The sequence below is a fragment of the Megalobrama amblycephala genome, linkage group LG16, assembly GCF_018812025.1.
Source record: "Megalobrama amblycephala isolate DHTTF-2021 linkage group LG16, ASM1881202v1, whole genome shotgun sequence".
NCBI classification, from domain to species: Eukaryota; Metazoa; Chordata; class Actinopteri; order Cypriniformes; family Xenocyprididae; genus Megalobrama; species Megalobrama amblycephala.
The window spans coordinates 8,749,112-8,764,733 of NC_063059.1; the positions used below are offsets into that span (position 1 = coordinate 8,749,112).

Genomic DNA, 15,622 nt, shown 5'->3' on the forward strand with positions numbered 1-15,622 from the left:
TATTAAAACAACAGATTTTAAAATTATGTAATTTATTTATGTGATGGTAAAGCTGAAATTTCAGCATCATTACTTCAGTCTTCAGTGTCACATGATCCTTCATTCTAATATGCTGATTTGCTGCTCAAGAAACATTTATTATTGTTATCAAATTAGAAATATTTTCAAAATAGTGAATGCTGATACATTTTCTATTCAGGATTATTTGACACCTCTTAGAAACCTGCAAAAACCTACATTAATGCACACATTTAAATACAAATACTGATAGAAGATCCGATCTAATATCATGACATGAAAATGAAAGAATCACTAAATATTGATATACAGTCAAACCAAAATTTATTCAGACACCTTAAACATTTCATTCATTAATACAGTTTATTCACTATAGTTTAAAAATTTGTAATAAAATATGACAAGATCTCAGAGTTAAACTGTGTCAGAAAAAAATAATCTTAATTATGTCAGAAAACACTTAAGCAAAACATGGTCAGGTCAAAGTGAATAATTTTTGTCCCAAGTTTTTTATCAATTTTACTGGACGTTCACTGTATGAAGACTTTTTGGGTATAATATGTCACAGTTTACTTTATTTTGCTATCCTCACTTACATTAATGAACTATAGTGTCCTGCATCCACTAGTAAAAATATATAAAAAATGTAAAAAATGTCTGAATAATTTTTGGTTTGACTGCATTACTTCATCTCTAGTCTAAATTTCACAACTCACAAGTTTTTGATATTTTTGTCCACTGAAAATGTGAAAAGATTTTTTAATGTTCTGTTGGCTGAATAACTGATCTTGATTTCCAAATTCTTTTGCTTTCACATTCAAGTAAATATGGAGTCTGGCTAAGGTCTGCAGAGAGGACAACATTTATGAGGAGTGAGCTTCTTACATTGTTGTTGTAGTCTGCAGTTGTGGCCGCCTCTAGAATGAGGTGAGCTCTCTGAATGAAGGGCTGGAGTCTCTCCTCCACTCTCCTCAGCTCTGTTAACATCTCCACCATCTCGGCCGGGCTTGGGTGGCTGATGGGAAGACAGCATCATCATAAATCAATATTTCTAAATGCAATTTGCTTTAAAACATTGATTGTCAGGGCATCACTAATGGTTTTATTAAGCTTGTGATACTGAAAATAAAAACGCACAGTCTCAGACAAGCTGCTGCTTGGTTTATATCACTGTGCAAGTGCAAGTGCAGTAGAGTATTATTAAGTATACAGTGAATAAATCAAACAAAACAGTCTCTGCTTAGTCAACTAAACAAGACGGCTTACACTTAACATAACCTTTTGTTTGACACTCAAAAAGCCACTAGAGGTAAGAATGGTGGTTTGTTTGACTTTTAAAACTGGTGAGTAGGATACAGAAGTAACAGAAATAGTGGGAGCTTCGCTTTTCAGTGGCTTAGCAAAGGCATATTACCATAGCTAAACTCCCACTGTCGGTTTTAATCGTCTTCGCTGATTAACTGCGCATGAAACCGAGAAAATGACTCATCATCTATGTGGAGCGCTATTGTATGTATTATATTATATGAACTGTACAGTTTTTTGATAAAACAACACTGAACACGTGCCTTAGAGTCAATGTCTCAACTCAACAATAAAACCATTGTTAATATTTTACCTAGGGAGAAAACCATGACATATTATTAGGGAACCAGGTAATAAATAAAAAAATATTTGATAAAAATCAACAGTAAAATAAAAGGTACTTTTGCAGCCTAAATGGGAAAACTTATTTAAGGATATTACATAAGTTATTTAACGGTAAGCTGCATTTTACGTTTACATTTAATCATTTAGCAGACGCTTTTATCCAAAAGTGACTGATAAATGAGAACAATAGAAGCAATTAAACAAAAGGGCATCAATATGTAAGTGCTGTGTTCCAGTTAGTATAGCACATCAAAACTGGTCGGACTAAGTTAGGCAGGTCATTCCACCAGCACGGAAGTTTGCTAGCTTACTTAGTATATACTATCAATCAAGTTTGGGGTCAGTAAAAAACTGTTTTAAACAAATGAATACTTTTATTCAGCAAATTAATATTTCAAATAAATTCTGCTCTTTTCAACTTTATATATAACTGTTTACAACATTGACAATAAGAAACACTTCTTGCGCACCAAATCATCATATTAGAATGATTTCTGAAGGGTCATGTGACACTGAAGACTGGAGTAATGATGCTGAAATTCAGCTTTGCATTCACAGGAATAAATATATTACATATAAAATATATTAAAATAGAAAACAGTAATTTTAAATTGTAATAATATTTCATAATATTACCATTTTACTGATCAAATACATGATTAATGAGACTTCTTTCAAAAACATTTTTAAAATCCCTAAACTAAATATAATTTATATATATAATATATATAACTATTTACAGCTCAGCAAAATGTTGTTTTTCTAAAGCAGTGAGGTTAATCAAAGAGACAAACCCACATTTCTTAACCTGATGTCAAATGTCAATAATGTCAAGGTAGACTTAAGTGATGCCTACTCGTTCACTACTGAAACTTTGTCTCCCAGTTTAAAGAACTTCCTCTGTTTTTTCTCATGTTGTAGGCGGTTGATTTTAAAGTGTCTGTACGTTTCCTACAAATTTCATTTTTGGGCCAAACCAAAAGGTAAAATGAGACAAAAAGGTGTTTATGAAACTGGAAGACAGAAACTCACATTTCATTTTTCCAATTTGTTAGTCATTCTTTAGTAAGACACAAAAATCAATCTTTCATGTGGCAATTCACTAGTAATTTAAATGGGGACGTTTTTAGTAAACAGCCATAGTTTGAGGAAAAATAAAAAAAAATAAAAATAGAATCGTACATTCAATTTTCATTTGGGGTTTTCTTTTTTAAAATAGGGGTGAAACAAGTTCATTTGTGTCACATGCATCATAATTACCAAGTCATAATTCTTCCAAAAACAAACTTTAGAAATCACCAGATTTCTTCCCACATGAAGCCATGACAGGGACAGGGTAGAAGGAAGTTTGAGCACCTTCAAACCTTTACCAGACTTAGAGTAAACTAATAGTCAAACATCCAAGTGGACATTCTCAGATCTATTAAAAACATACCCCTAAAATGCCCCGATCTGTTAAAATAACATCGAGTGTGAATAACTGATGACTAAAACAATGACAGACACATCATGATGGATATATGCAAGATGGTTAGTCTTATTTGAATTTCTTGATGTACATTTTGACTCATAACTTCACAATAATTAATGCCCTGGTTCAAGAAGAACAAAAAATGCAAAACACAAAAATGAATAGTCCATTGCTTCATCCAAGAATGCAAATTGTGCTTATACCATTCCAAACTCGTGCCATTAACAAACACATATAGCTCTTTGACATACAACAGCAGTGATCAAGATCAAAAAACACCATTAAAGCAGTTTAAACTACACTGTATATGCCTGATAAAATGGAGGGAAACCCCATTTATCAATAAAGATTTCTTATATTAAGCAAAATAATTAAAGTATGATTATGCCTAAACTGGTCCTACCTGAGGCCTGCTGGAGGGGCTGGAGCACCCTCAGTCTGGGTGGAGGAGGAGGAGGATGGTGGGGTACTGGACGGAGGAGGAGAAGTATCCATGGGCTGTGCAGAAGGAGATGGAGTGGAAGTGGAGGAGGTGGGTGGAGGTGCAGAGTCGTCCTGGGAAGATGAAGCATCTGTGGGCTGCCCCTGTTAATAAAGACAGAGATGAAGGAATAATCAAAGAATCAATAAGAAAGGTGCATGCACATTTATTCCTCCTGATACCTGGGTATGCAATTAGCTAAGCAAGATAATTGTCAACGAAATCGTTTACCTCCAGTCTTTGGATCACAGCATTGGTGTCTCTCAGCAAGTTCTCAGCCAATAGCAGCCGCAGTCTGGGCTCACTTTGCAATGACTGGTCCAAATCTATCTGAACATTCACAGAGCCATTGGTCTGGAAGAAAGAAAGAGTATAAAGATACACATGTATAGAAATATATAATACATACCTTTTTGCTTAAGAAAATCTGGTTCAAATTGTTACATTTGTCTTTGAGACATTTTTTCTTGTTTTCTGTTTATTTTCAAAGATAAATGTAAATCGAATGATATATGTATGTATATGTGGGAGAGATGTCGTTGTGGGTCTCCGTCGGTAGAAATCGCGTTCGGGGGAGGAATGGGAAAGCGAGGGCACCGCGATACGGCCGCAAAGGGCACTTTCACTTCCGTGATCAAAGAGGCAGGGGTTCCCCCCCAAAAAAATACAGAAAAAAAGCATTGGATAACTGATCAGAAGTTTATCACATCACACAATTGGCTCAATCAACCTCATTTGGTACTATACAGTCTTCATGTCTGCTGTAAATTTACTGATTAGCATGGAAGTTGAACCAAAATATTGCTAAAACAACTTTTTCTATGCATACAAAAAACCTATGGAACTTACTTTATAAAATATAGGCCTAAACGTAATGGGTAAGTAAATATTAATATTAACCAAGATTACATGATGCTAGTGATCATTAGTAGTTTATATTAGGTGTAACAAAGGAATGCGATATTTTATACTATACTGAAAATATAAAACCTCGATGCTTTTACATTTCATGAAGCAATCGAACCACAAATGGACCCACAAACGAAAGAAAAGAAAAAAGAGGTGGTCTGAGTACGGTTCGCTTTTGGGTCCTTTTAGGGGGGTCTGAGATCACTTGGTTTGTTCACATATACATGCTGAACCAACTGCTGATAGGGTTAAACGAACTAGGTGTGAAAACACCCTTAGATTACACTTTTTTTTTTTTTAGTTTCTCTCAAATTAGAGTGATGCAAAAATGAGTACACCCCACAACAAAAACTACTACATCTAGTACTTTGTATGTCCTCCATGATTTTTAATGACAGCACCAAGTCTTCTAGGCATGGAATGAACAAGTTGGCGACATTTTGCAACATCAATCTTTTTCCATTCTTCAAGAATTACCTCTTTTAGAGAATGGATGCTGGATGGAGAGTGATGCTCAACTTGTTTCTTCAGAGTTCCCCATAGGTGTTCGATTGGGTTCAGATCAGGAGCCACTGAATCACTTTCACCCTGATCTTCTTCACAAATCCAACAGTGGCCTTAGATGTGTGTTTAGGATCATTGTCATGTTGGAAAAAGTGCACGACGACCAAAGGCACGGAGTGATGGTAGCATCTTCTCTCTCAGTATAGAGCAGTACATCTGTGAATTCATGATGCCATCAATGAAATGCAGCTCCTCGACACCAGCAGCACTCATGCAGCCCCACATAAGGACACTGACACCACCATGATTCACTGTAGGCACCATGCATTTTTCTTTGTATTCCTCACCTTTGCGACGCCATACAGTTTTGAAGCCATCAGTTCCAAAAACATTTATCTTGGTCTCATCACTCCAGATTATAGAGTCCCAGTAGTCTTCATCTTTGTCAGCATGGGCCCTGGAAAACTCTAGGTGGGCTTTTTTGTGCCTGGGTTTTAGGAGAGGCTTCTTTCGTGGACGGCACCCATGCATACCATTCCTCTGCAGTGTATGCCGTATTGTGTCACGGGAAATAGTCACCCCAGTTTGGCTTTCTACTTCTTTAGATAACTGCAGTGAACTTGCATGCCGATTTTCTTCAACCCTTCTCATCAGAAGACGCTCCTGTCGAGGTGTTAACTTCCATGGACGACCTGGACGTCTCTATGAGATGTTGCAGTTCCATCTTTTTAAATTTTTGTACCACTTTTTCTACAGTATTCTGACTGATAAGTAAAGCTTTGCTGATCTTCTTGTAGCCTTCACCTTTCTGGTGTAAAGAAATTATTTTCTTTCTCGTGACTTTTCTCTTCCATGTGGTGCCATTGCTGACAGCATGAAATGGGAAGGGGTTTTAACACCCTTTATTCATCATAATTAGACATTTGTAGTCTAAAATTTAGCTTTGCTCCAGAGACTTTCAGTGGGGTGTACTCATTATTGCATCACCCTAATTTTAAGTAAAACTGAAAAATGTGTAAATCTAAGTTATATTATTCTTTATTATTCTTTACTTTCATGTTATTAGTTAAACAGATGTTATATAAAAACTTAGTCTTGTCAACATTTTGGAAATTGTTTTTGTGTTCATTGATATATTGTTTAAAATGTTACTTTTCAAAGGGGGTGTACTCATTTACACTGAGCACTGTATACATATTAGTATTGCATAAGTATTGGGATGGTTTAACTTAAAGCAAATGTAAGCTATTATTTAATAGTAAATCCCTTGCAAGCAATCACAGGAGAGAGTCACCAGACTCTTCCTTTCATACTTTGAAATGCTTTTCCAGGCCTTTAATGCAGCCATTTTCAACAGTTGCTTGTTTTGGAGAGTTTCTGCCTTTAGTGACCTCTTCAGCAGGTGAAATGGGATTTAACAGTATTTAAATCTGGAGACTGACTTGGCCAATCTAAGACCCAACATTTCTCTACCACGATAATCTCCTTGATTGAGTTGGCAGTCATTTGTCTATCATCAAAAAAACCACACCGAATGCGTTGAGTACGTGTTAGCAATCAGGAATGGTGAGAGAATATTGTGCTTGGTATTTTTTTTATTTGATTATCTTCAAACCAAACTTGGATCTTATGCTAAGTAGGCAGTCTTCTGTGGTAGTTTGAATGCATTTAACCACATAAACGTCTATACAATGAAAGCAATCCAGTTGAATGAGTTTTCGACTACCTCTGAAAATAGTCAAAAGTGGACAAGCTCAAAACCTTTTGGACCCTGTTTACACCTTTATGTACTTGTGATCGGATTAATGAAAATTCTTCTTAATACAAGGTATAAACAGGACCTTTGAGAAACAAGGTGATAAGCAATGTAAATTATGAGTGTTTTTTGACCTTGGATGAATTTAAACCTATTGTAGGAGCCCTCCAAAACCAAATTAGGAACCTTTAAAATAGTATAATGCAGGCACTTTAAAATGTAATTTATTTCTATGATGGCTGAGGCTAAGCAGCCATTTCAGCATCATTACTCCAGTCTTCAGTGTCACATTATACCTTGATCATTCATGTTAGTTCATAGTACATTAACTAATGTTAAGAGATACAACTTTAAAATGTATTAATATGTTGAAATGAACAATGAAAAAGCATAATAGGTTTGTTGCTCAAGAAACATTTCTTATTATCAATGTTGAAAATAGTTGTTGCTTAATATTTTTGTGAAAATTTGACAGAAATCTTTTGTAACGTGTTTTACTCTCACCTTTGGTCAATCTAATGTATCCTTGCTGAATAAAAGTTTTTATTTATTTTTAATCTTTAGTTCACAATGGTACTCACCCCGGTGCTGGTACTGACTCGTGGATTCCTTGCATTTTCTCCCAGGCCTGTCATCATCTGCTGAATGGACATCTGAGGAAAGAGAATACATTAATCAAAAAGGACAAAAAAAATAAATAAATCAAGCAATCCAGTCATATTAAAGGATTAGTCGACTTTTAAATAAACTTTTCCTGATAATTTACTCACCCCCATGTCATCCAAGATGTTCATGTCTTTCTTTCGACAGTCGAAAATAAATTAAGGTTTTTGATGAAAACATTCCAGGATTATTCTCCTTATAGTGGACTTCAATGGCCTCCAGACGAATGAAGGTCAAAATTACAGTTTCAGTGCAGCTTCAAAGGGCTTTAAATGATACCAGACGAGGAATAAGAGTCTTATCTAGAGAAACCATTGGTTATTAAAAAAAAAAAAAAATACAACTGTATATGCTTTATAAACACAAAATATCACCTTGAACATACTTCTGGTTTCCGCATTCTTCAAAACGCTTATGCAGTATGTCCTACGCCTTCCCTATTCTACTTACGGAAAAAAACTAAACTGGCGCCGCGTTCGTTCCGTAAGTAGAATAGGGAAGGCGTAAGACATACAGCGTAAGCTTTTTGAAGAATGCGGAAACCTGAAGTATGTTCAAGGCGATGTTTTGAGTTTATAAAGCATATACAGTTGTATTTTTTTAGAAAATGACTGATCGTTTCGCTAGATAAGACCCTTATTCCTCGTCTGGTATCGTTTAAAGCCCTTTGAAGCTGCACTGAAACTGTAATTTTGACCTTCAGCCGTTTGGAGGCCACTGAAGTCCACTATGAGGAGAATAATCCTGTAATGTTTTCATCAAAAACCTTAATTTCTTTTCAACTGACGAAAGAAAGACATGAACATCTTGGATGACATGGGGGTGAGTAAATTATCAGGATGAGTTTATTTAAAAGTGGACTAATCCTTTAAGCCACCTGAGCATAAAAAAACTACCTGAATCTGCTGAGGGTCCATAATGTTAACCGGAACATTAAATGTACCCAGCATGACGTAGCTGTTGGCGTTGCGGTCATGTGTAGGCCCAAGAGGGGTCCCTTGGGAGCTACTGGTTGAATTTGGGTTCTGACTTCCTCCCTGTGACACCCCAGAGGACCCTGGTACACCACCTGAGCCGGAGCCCTGTTGGGTGGTCTGCGGTGGGGCCCGCTCTACAAGGTGAATGACTTTTCCATCCACGTCTAGACAGAGATGGAAACAGTACAGAAAAAGTCACAAGTCTGCAAAGGGGATATTATTCAAAAGCACATGCTGAGTTGGATGAAAAAAACCATGCAGTTTTGCTATGTAATTCAAAAGAATTGCTTTCTATGGAATTATATTCAAGAAGTAACAACAGCAAAAATGGAGTTTCTATGTATTTGATTTGATTTGCTGGTTTTATGCAAATCAACTCACTGTACTCTGTTAGGGTTTTCTCATCTTGAAGTACTCTGCCCTGATAAATGAGTCTTTGTTTGTCAACAGGAATTCCAACGGAAGGCGATATGTGCTCCTTGAACTCTTTCACGGTCATCTACAAAGTGAAACAAGAAGCTGTCATTTCAAAACACAATTGGCAATGGACGGTTTCAGTCTGCGGTCACATAACTCGTTATTCACCTTGAATTGTGGTGGAATGGATAACATTAGGTCATCAGCTTAAAGGGCACGTGACAATGTGCATAATAAAATAAAATAAAAACTCCAGCTCACCTGTGCCTGAACTGTGTAACTCCTGCTCTGGGAGTCCAGGGTTTTCACAGTCACTTCTATGGTACTGCTTGCTTGTTCTTCCATTCTGTCTGTATTATGCAAGAAAACAATAATAACCATGAAGAAAGTTTAAAGAAAATACCTGCTTTCACTGAATACATAAAATTGAGCTACACGGTATCACTGTGACAAGGAAAACCGTGTTGTTTCACACAGGCCACAACTGATACTGTCAAGCACACAGCAGCTTTCCAGAAATGTCTTGCTTTAACTAGAAGCATATTCTAGAAACATGTTTGTAAGACCGTAAAGATCAATTAGCTAAAGTAAAACTGAAAAGATTATCTCCAAAGTCCAAAACACCTGCTACAAACAACATGCTAAGAGTCATTTGCTGCTAAATAACCATCAAACAAGTGTTTAGCCAGCGTGTTTTAACATAGCATATGTCCATTTATTAAAAATACATAGCTTATTCACCCATTTCGACTGGCTGTCAGTGATAAACAAAACAACAATAAGTAATAATCAGACAAATTAAAGTGCGCTCGAGAACATGCTAGCTCGCCAATGTTTATCCTACCTCGAGACGCGGTTATTCCTGGTTGAAATTCGTTGTTTTGCATATACGTTAAGGTTTATGGGTTTACTAACAGTGTGGTTGTATTTTGTGCTTGCTGGTATAAAACCGACTAGTTAAAACATTATTGATGTAGCGAAGCTAACTGCCTCGCGCTATCATGCTAGCCGGTGTCGCGCGACAAGCTCGAGGAAGTATACGATGACGTCACAGCGTCCACATCAACTTCTTCTCTAAAGGACTGCAAGATTAAAAATGATGAATGATCATATTGGCATATGAGGTATTAGTTCGTTTAATTTTTAGTAGTAATAATGATGAAGTTTAGTTGAAAATTAAAATGTTGTTTTTACACGGTCACTGTTTACACAAACAGATGCATAAATAAGGCTTCCATGCACTTGTGTAGGCCTATTTTGGCATAGAGAGAGAGAAAGAGAGAACATTACTTCTAATGCACATCTAACGAATTCACTGAGGTAAGAACTTGAATGCCGTCATGAGATTTAGACATTAAAACACAAAACTCTTAATCTATTTCACATTTCTTATTAGTTCAGTTTGCAAATTTGGTTGTGCATAAATAATCTTTTTAGATTTTAATTAACACCCATAGACTATTGTGCATATAGATGCAGTAAAATGTGTGCCATTTAATGATTTGCATTTCCCCTTCAGCAGTGGTCTCTCTGTGGAACAGTTAAAGACCACAATTTCCATTTATGTTATGTATTTATTTTCTGGTCGGAAAGAAACAGTCATAAGCAATTTGGTTTTGCTTTTAACACAGTCATCAGTTTTCTTAAATCTAGATTACAATGATTAGAAAATGTGTGGTCATTTGGTGAGTATTCAGTACTATAACGTCAACACTGAGCAAGTTAGAGCAAGGTTAACTTCCACTAAATACTTGTTAGCTGCATTTCTGTAGCTCTGATAAACAACACTGACTGATTATGCAATGCACAGAGAAAAACAGTGATGCAGCATATTAATAAGTACAGTGAGGGGGCAACGGAAAATGGAAAAAAATAAATAAGGTGAGCCAAATTGGGAGCGAGCGAAGGGGAAGTGCCCCTGTGGAACAGTGCAGAGGCGTTAACTGATGAGAAGACCCATTCAAGCATGATATATATCAATGTAGGCTATGGTTTGCAGATAAAACCTGATCATGCACAGTTCTGTTAAAGCTGTTACTGGCAAAATGTGTTGCTGTATTCTTATTCCAGAGACTATAGCATGCCTCTGGTATTTCAGGAGAATATGTAATTATAATTTCTACACCCTTACACTTTAATTTACATGTGATCTCATCGGTCTCAATCTCTCAAAGCACAAGAAAACATTGCAGCATCTGATTGCTTGAATTGTATTTAGAATAAAAATATGCATAGCTCTCTGCGGGGAAAAAACTGTGAAATTCAGCTGGATGTTTTACATTTTACTGTAATTCCCGTAATAGTTTTTGATCATGACACCTGCACAGCTTGATGAGCAACATTTCTGCAAAACCTTTTCATGTCAGTTTCTGCCTTTATAAATCATCAATTTCTTCATATGTAACAGGATGAAATTCATGGAATTAGGATAAAATCTGATCATATGTCTGCCTGCACTGTTTCAGCTCAAGTTTACTGCATTGCAAGAAATGCAAATCTAGTGTAGGGGTGGGGGATATTATTTCACGATAACGATATATATCGCAGTATACTGCTTTTTTGCTTTAAAGGATTAGTTCACTTTCAAGTGAAAATTACCCCAAGCTTTACTCACCCTCAAGCCATCCTAGGTGTATATGACTTTCTTCTTTCTGATAAACATTTTTTCTTTCGGCAAAAGATAAATAAATATCCTGAAGCATCCGAGGTTTATAATGGCAGTGAGCGAGATCAACAAGTATGAGCTGAAGAAAGTGCTTCCATCCACATTCATCCATCATAAACATACTCGGCTCCAGGGGGTTAATAAAGAACTTCTGAAGGGAAGCGAATGCGTTTGTGGAAAAAAAAAAAAAAAAAAAAAAAAATCCATATTTAACAAGTTATGAAGTAAAATATCTAGCTTCTGCCAGACAGCCTTCTGTATTCAACTTAGGAAGAAAGTATAAAACTCTAGCAGTTCAAAAAGCTTATGCTACGTCCTACACCTTCCCTATTCAACTTACAGAAAAAAGCTTAACTGACGTGATGTCGGTTACACTTTCTTCCTAAGTTGAATATGGAAGGCAGTCTGGCTGAAGCTAGATATTTTACTTCATAACTTGTTAAATATGGAATTTTTTTTTTACACAAACGCTTCCCTTCAGAAGGCCTTTATTAACCCCCTGGAGCCGCGTGGAGTATGTTTATGATGGATGGATGTGGATAGAGGCACTTCAGCTCATAATCGTGACCCCTGTTCACTGCCATTATAAAACTTGGATGCATCAGGATATTTATTAATATATCTCTGATTGTGTTCATCAGAAAAAGAAAGTCAAGGATGGCTTGAGGGTGAGTAAAGCTTGGGATAATTTTCATTTGAAAGTGAACTACTCCTTTAAAGGTGCCCTCGAATGAAAAATTGAATTTATCTTGGCATAGTTGAATAACAAGAGTTCAGTACATGGAAATGACATACAGTGAGTCTCAAATTCCATTGTTTCCTCCTTCTTATATAAATCTCATTTGTTTAAAAGAGCTCCGAAGAACAGGCGAATCTCAACATAACACCGACTGTTACGTAACAGTCGGGGTGTACGCCCCAATATTTGCATATGCCAGCCCACGTTTCCAACATTATAAAAGGCATTAGACAAGGGCAGCCAGTATTAACGTCTGGATGTGCACAACCAAATCATCAGACTAGGTAAGCAAGAACAATAGCGAAAAATGGCAGATGGAGCAATAATAACTGACATGATCCATGATAACATGATATTTTTAGTGATATTTGTAAACTGTCTTTCTAAATGTTTCGTTAGCATGTTGCTAATGTACTGTTAAATGTGGTTAAAGTTACCATCGGTTATTACTGTATTCACGGAGACAAGAGCCGTCGCTATTTTCATTTTTAAACACTTGCAGTCTGTATAATGCATAAACACAACTTCATTCTTCATAAATCTCTCCAACAGTGTAGCATTAGCCGTTAGCCACGGAGCACTATCAAACTCATTCAGAATCAGAAGTAAACAATATAACAGTATACAATACTCACATAATCCGCCGCATGCATGACGAACACTTTGTAAAGATCCATTTTGAGGGTTATATTAGCTGTGTGAACTTTGTTAAGGCACTGTATAAGGCAAGCGCGAGCTCCGTGGGCGGAGAGCACGGGATTTAAAGGGGCCGCAGCATAAAATCGGCGCGTTTATAATGATGCCCCAAAATAGGCAGTTAAAAAAATTAATAAAAAAAATCTATGGGGTATTTTGAGCTGAAACTTCACAGACACATTCAGGGGACACCTTAGACTTATATTACATCTTTTAAAAACATAATCTAGGGCACCTTTAAATAAGGTTTTTATGATATCAACATTTTTGATACAATTGAAATATAATTCTTGTCAATTCTAATATAAGTAAAAGAAAAAAAAAAACTGTCAAGCTTACTGAAGACAAGTAAACAGTCAGGAATAAAATATGAACAAATTAACTAATTACAAGCAATAGGGAAAAAACTACAATAGAACAAAGACACTAATGAAACGGACCTAGCTGGAAAAAGCACTATAAAGAAGACTAATTAAATGTTCAAAAACATTGCATAGTCTTCACTCTGTGAATTAAATATACATTTTGTTGGGGATTAACAGTTTTAGGACCCTTGGCCAGATATGTTGAATGAAAGACCAGGAGTCAGAGATGCAATCAATTTTACTGAAGAATAGTTTGCAGTTTCATCAGCAGAAGCCAGCTTCAGATCTCACAAGGAGTTCATAGGCCACTCTGCGTACATTCACATTTCCATAACAGTTATAGCATAACAGAGTCCAACTAACTACGTCATTACTTAAGGTTAAAGAATTCTGATTGGCTAAGAGAAGATAGACAAGATTAGAAATCTTCCACACATGGACAGATAAGTAAGAAGCGTATCTCCATGCATCAGGATGCTGACGAGGGGACCCTGGATTTAGGGACTGGGTGTCCCTTTGGGGTCATGAGGTGGCGTCTCCAGCCGAACTGCCAATTGTCAGGACCTGCACAGAATATTAGCACACATACACAGATACATAGCTTCACAGCTTCTTCAAGGTTGAGGTCAGCCCAGGCTCCAACTGTAAACAGGAATGTTTCTCAAAACATAAGATAACATGTTCTAGTTCTGTGGAGAATTGACCCTTCGCAAAGACTCCGCCCCCCTTAGTTACTGTTGCTTTGTCTGACAAGCCGTGGCGCTGTCACGCCACACAGAGTGAAAAATACATCGCAAAGAGGACACTGACAATACGTCGACAGAAAAGACAGAGCAGATTACTTATGATATTAAACAAAGTCCCAGCTTTCAAACTGTGTAGTTTTTTTTAAGAAATTCAAACAATAAAAACCGTTTTGTTGCTCTTTAATGTGTCGTGACAGATTGCTGTAGCACCTCAGCTCAAGAGGCTCGTAAACCGATCATCTCTTCCTACTAGTCCATTTAACATCAAACAAACATGAATGAACATGAGAATGAATGTTGTTTAAAACACGAAAAGACGTCAATATACACAATTTTTCAAGTTTAACTCCACCGAGGTTAATCTTCTAACTCCAGACTGCTTTGTCGGACAAAATGGCGGATTCTGTGTTCTGACTGGTTAGATCGCTTGTCAATCAAACTCCCAGCGAAGGGTCAATTACGTAAAATATTAGTTGTTTTATTCTTTAAAGAATTACATAGAGACAGGATAACACAGTGAAATGAGAAAGAGTCACGTAGTCCAGCTACTAGGGTGACCTTTGTGACCTAGCTGTCCAGGGTGTTAGAAAAACATGTATCTATGGCTGGACACATGGTGAGAGTGTCTCCAAAATGAACAAAGACACTGATGTCAATCATTCAAAAAGGATATATATATAATGAAGAGGCAAGGGAATTTTGATTATCTCCCTTCAATTTATTCTTATTAAGGTGACAAAAGTGATTCAGACAAGATCAATGATTTTCTCACTTTTGTTCTTTGATTAACAGACAGCAGGTTTATAATTAATCTACTGTCACTTTAAGACTGAATGCACTGATCTAATGTAGTGATACATATACAATTTCTTTCTCAACTGTTTACATTTACTAAAGACTTAACCAACTGTGTTTGCAAGGATGCTCTCGAAGACAGGCATTTTGACACATACACTATATTGCCAAACGTTTTGGGATGCCTGCCTTTACGTGCACATGAACTTTAATGGCATCCCATTCTTAATCCGCAGGGTTTAATATGGAGTTGGCCCACCCTTTGCAGCTATAACAGCCTCATCTCTTCTGGGAAGGCTTTTGCATTTTTGAAGTGCATTTGTGAGGTCAGGCAGTGATGTTGAACGAGAAGGCCTGGCTCACAGTCTCCGCTCTAATTCATCCCAAAGGTGTTCTATCGGGTTGAGGACAGGTCAGTCAAGTTCCTTCACACCAAACTCGCTCATCTATGTCTTTATGGACCTTGCTTTGTGCACTGGTGCGCAGTCATGTGGAATAGGAAGGGGCCATCCCCAAACTGTTCCCACAAAGTTGGGAGCATGAAATTGTCCAAAATGTCTTGGTATGCTGAAGCATTAAGAGTTCCTTTCACTGGAACTAAGGGGCCAAGCCCAACCCCTGAAAAACAACCCCACACCATAATCCCCCCTCCACCAAACTTTACACTTGGCACAATGCAGTCAGGCAAGTACCGTTCTCCTGGCAACTGCCAAACCCAGACTCGTCCATCGGATTGCCAGACAGAGAAGCGTGATTCGTCCCTCCAGAGA

General features: G+C 37.0%; 2 protein-coding genes and 1 long non-coding RNA gene across 5 annotated transcripts in view; 1 reads left to right on the plus strand and 2 right to left on the minus strand.

The window, feature by feature from the left end:
* bag6 (BCL2 associated athanogene 6) overlaps positions 1-9,882 on the minus strand; it is a 25,193-nt gene extending 15,311 nt beyond the window's left edge. For both annotated transcript variants that reach the window (XM_048159832.1, XM_048159831.1), the window contains exons 1-8: positions 9,691-9,882; positions 9,108-9,196; positions 8,811-8,928; positions 8,349-8,593; positions 7,371-7,442; positions 3,852-3,974; positions 3,543-3,724; positions 904-1,033 (exon numbers count right to left, since the gene is read on the minus strand). In XM_048159832.1, coding sequence (XP_048015789.1) covers positions 904-1,033; positions 3,543-3,724; positions 3,852-3,974; positions 7,371-7,442; positions 8,349-8,593; positions 8,811-8,928; positions 9,108-9,196; positions 9,691-9,733 — 1,002 coding nt within the window. In that variant the 5' untranslated portion in view covers positions 9,734-9,882. The remainder of the gene's footprint in view (positions 1-903; positions 1,034-3,542; positions 3,725-3,851; positions 3,975-7,370; positions 7,443-8,348; positions 8,594-8,810; positions 8,929-9,107; positions 9,197-9,690) is intronic.
* The window catches only part of lta (lymphotoxin alpha (TNF superfamily, member 1)), a 23,494-nt gene continuing 17,707 nt past the window's right edge, over positions 9,836-15,622 (plus strand). Inside the window, exons 1-2 of one of the 2 annotated variants that reach the window (XM_048159834.1) lie at positions 9,867-9,970; positions 10,064-10,166. The gene's annotated coding sequence lies outside the window, so the exon portion shown is untranslated. Of the gene's footprint in view, positions 9,971-10,063; positions 10,167-15,622 lie in introns of both variants that reach the window. The other variant, XM_048159835.1, reaches the window with a different exon arrangement.
* LOC125248155 overlaps positions 13,532-15,622 on the minus strand; it is an 11,074-nt gene continuing 8,983 nt past the window's right edge. Inside the window, exon 2 of the long non-coding RNA XR_007180258.1 lies at positions 13,532-13,875. This is a non-coding gene — a long non-coding RNA (uncharacterized LOC125248155). The remainder of the gene's footprint in view (positions 13,876-15,622) is intronic.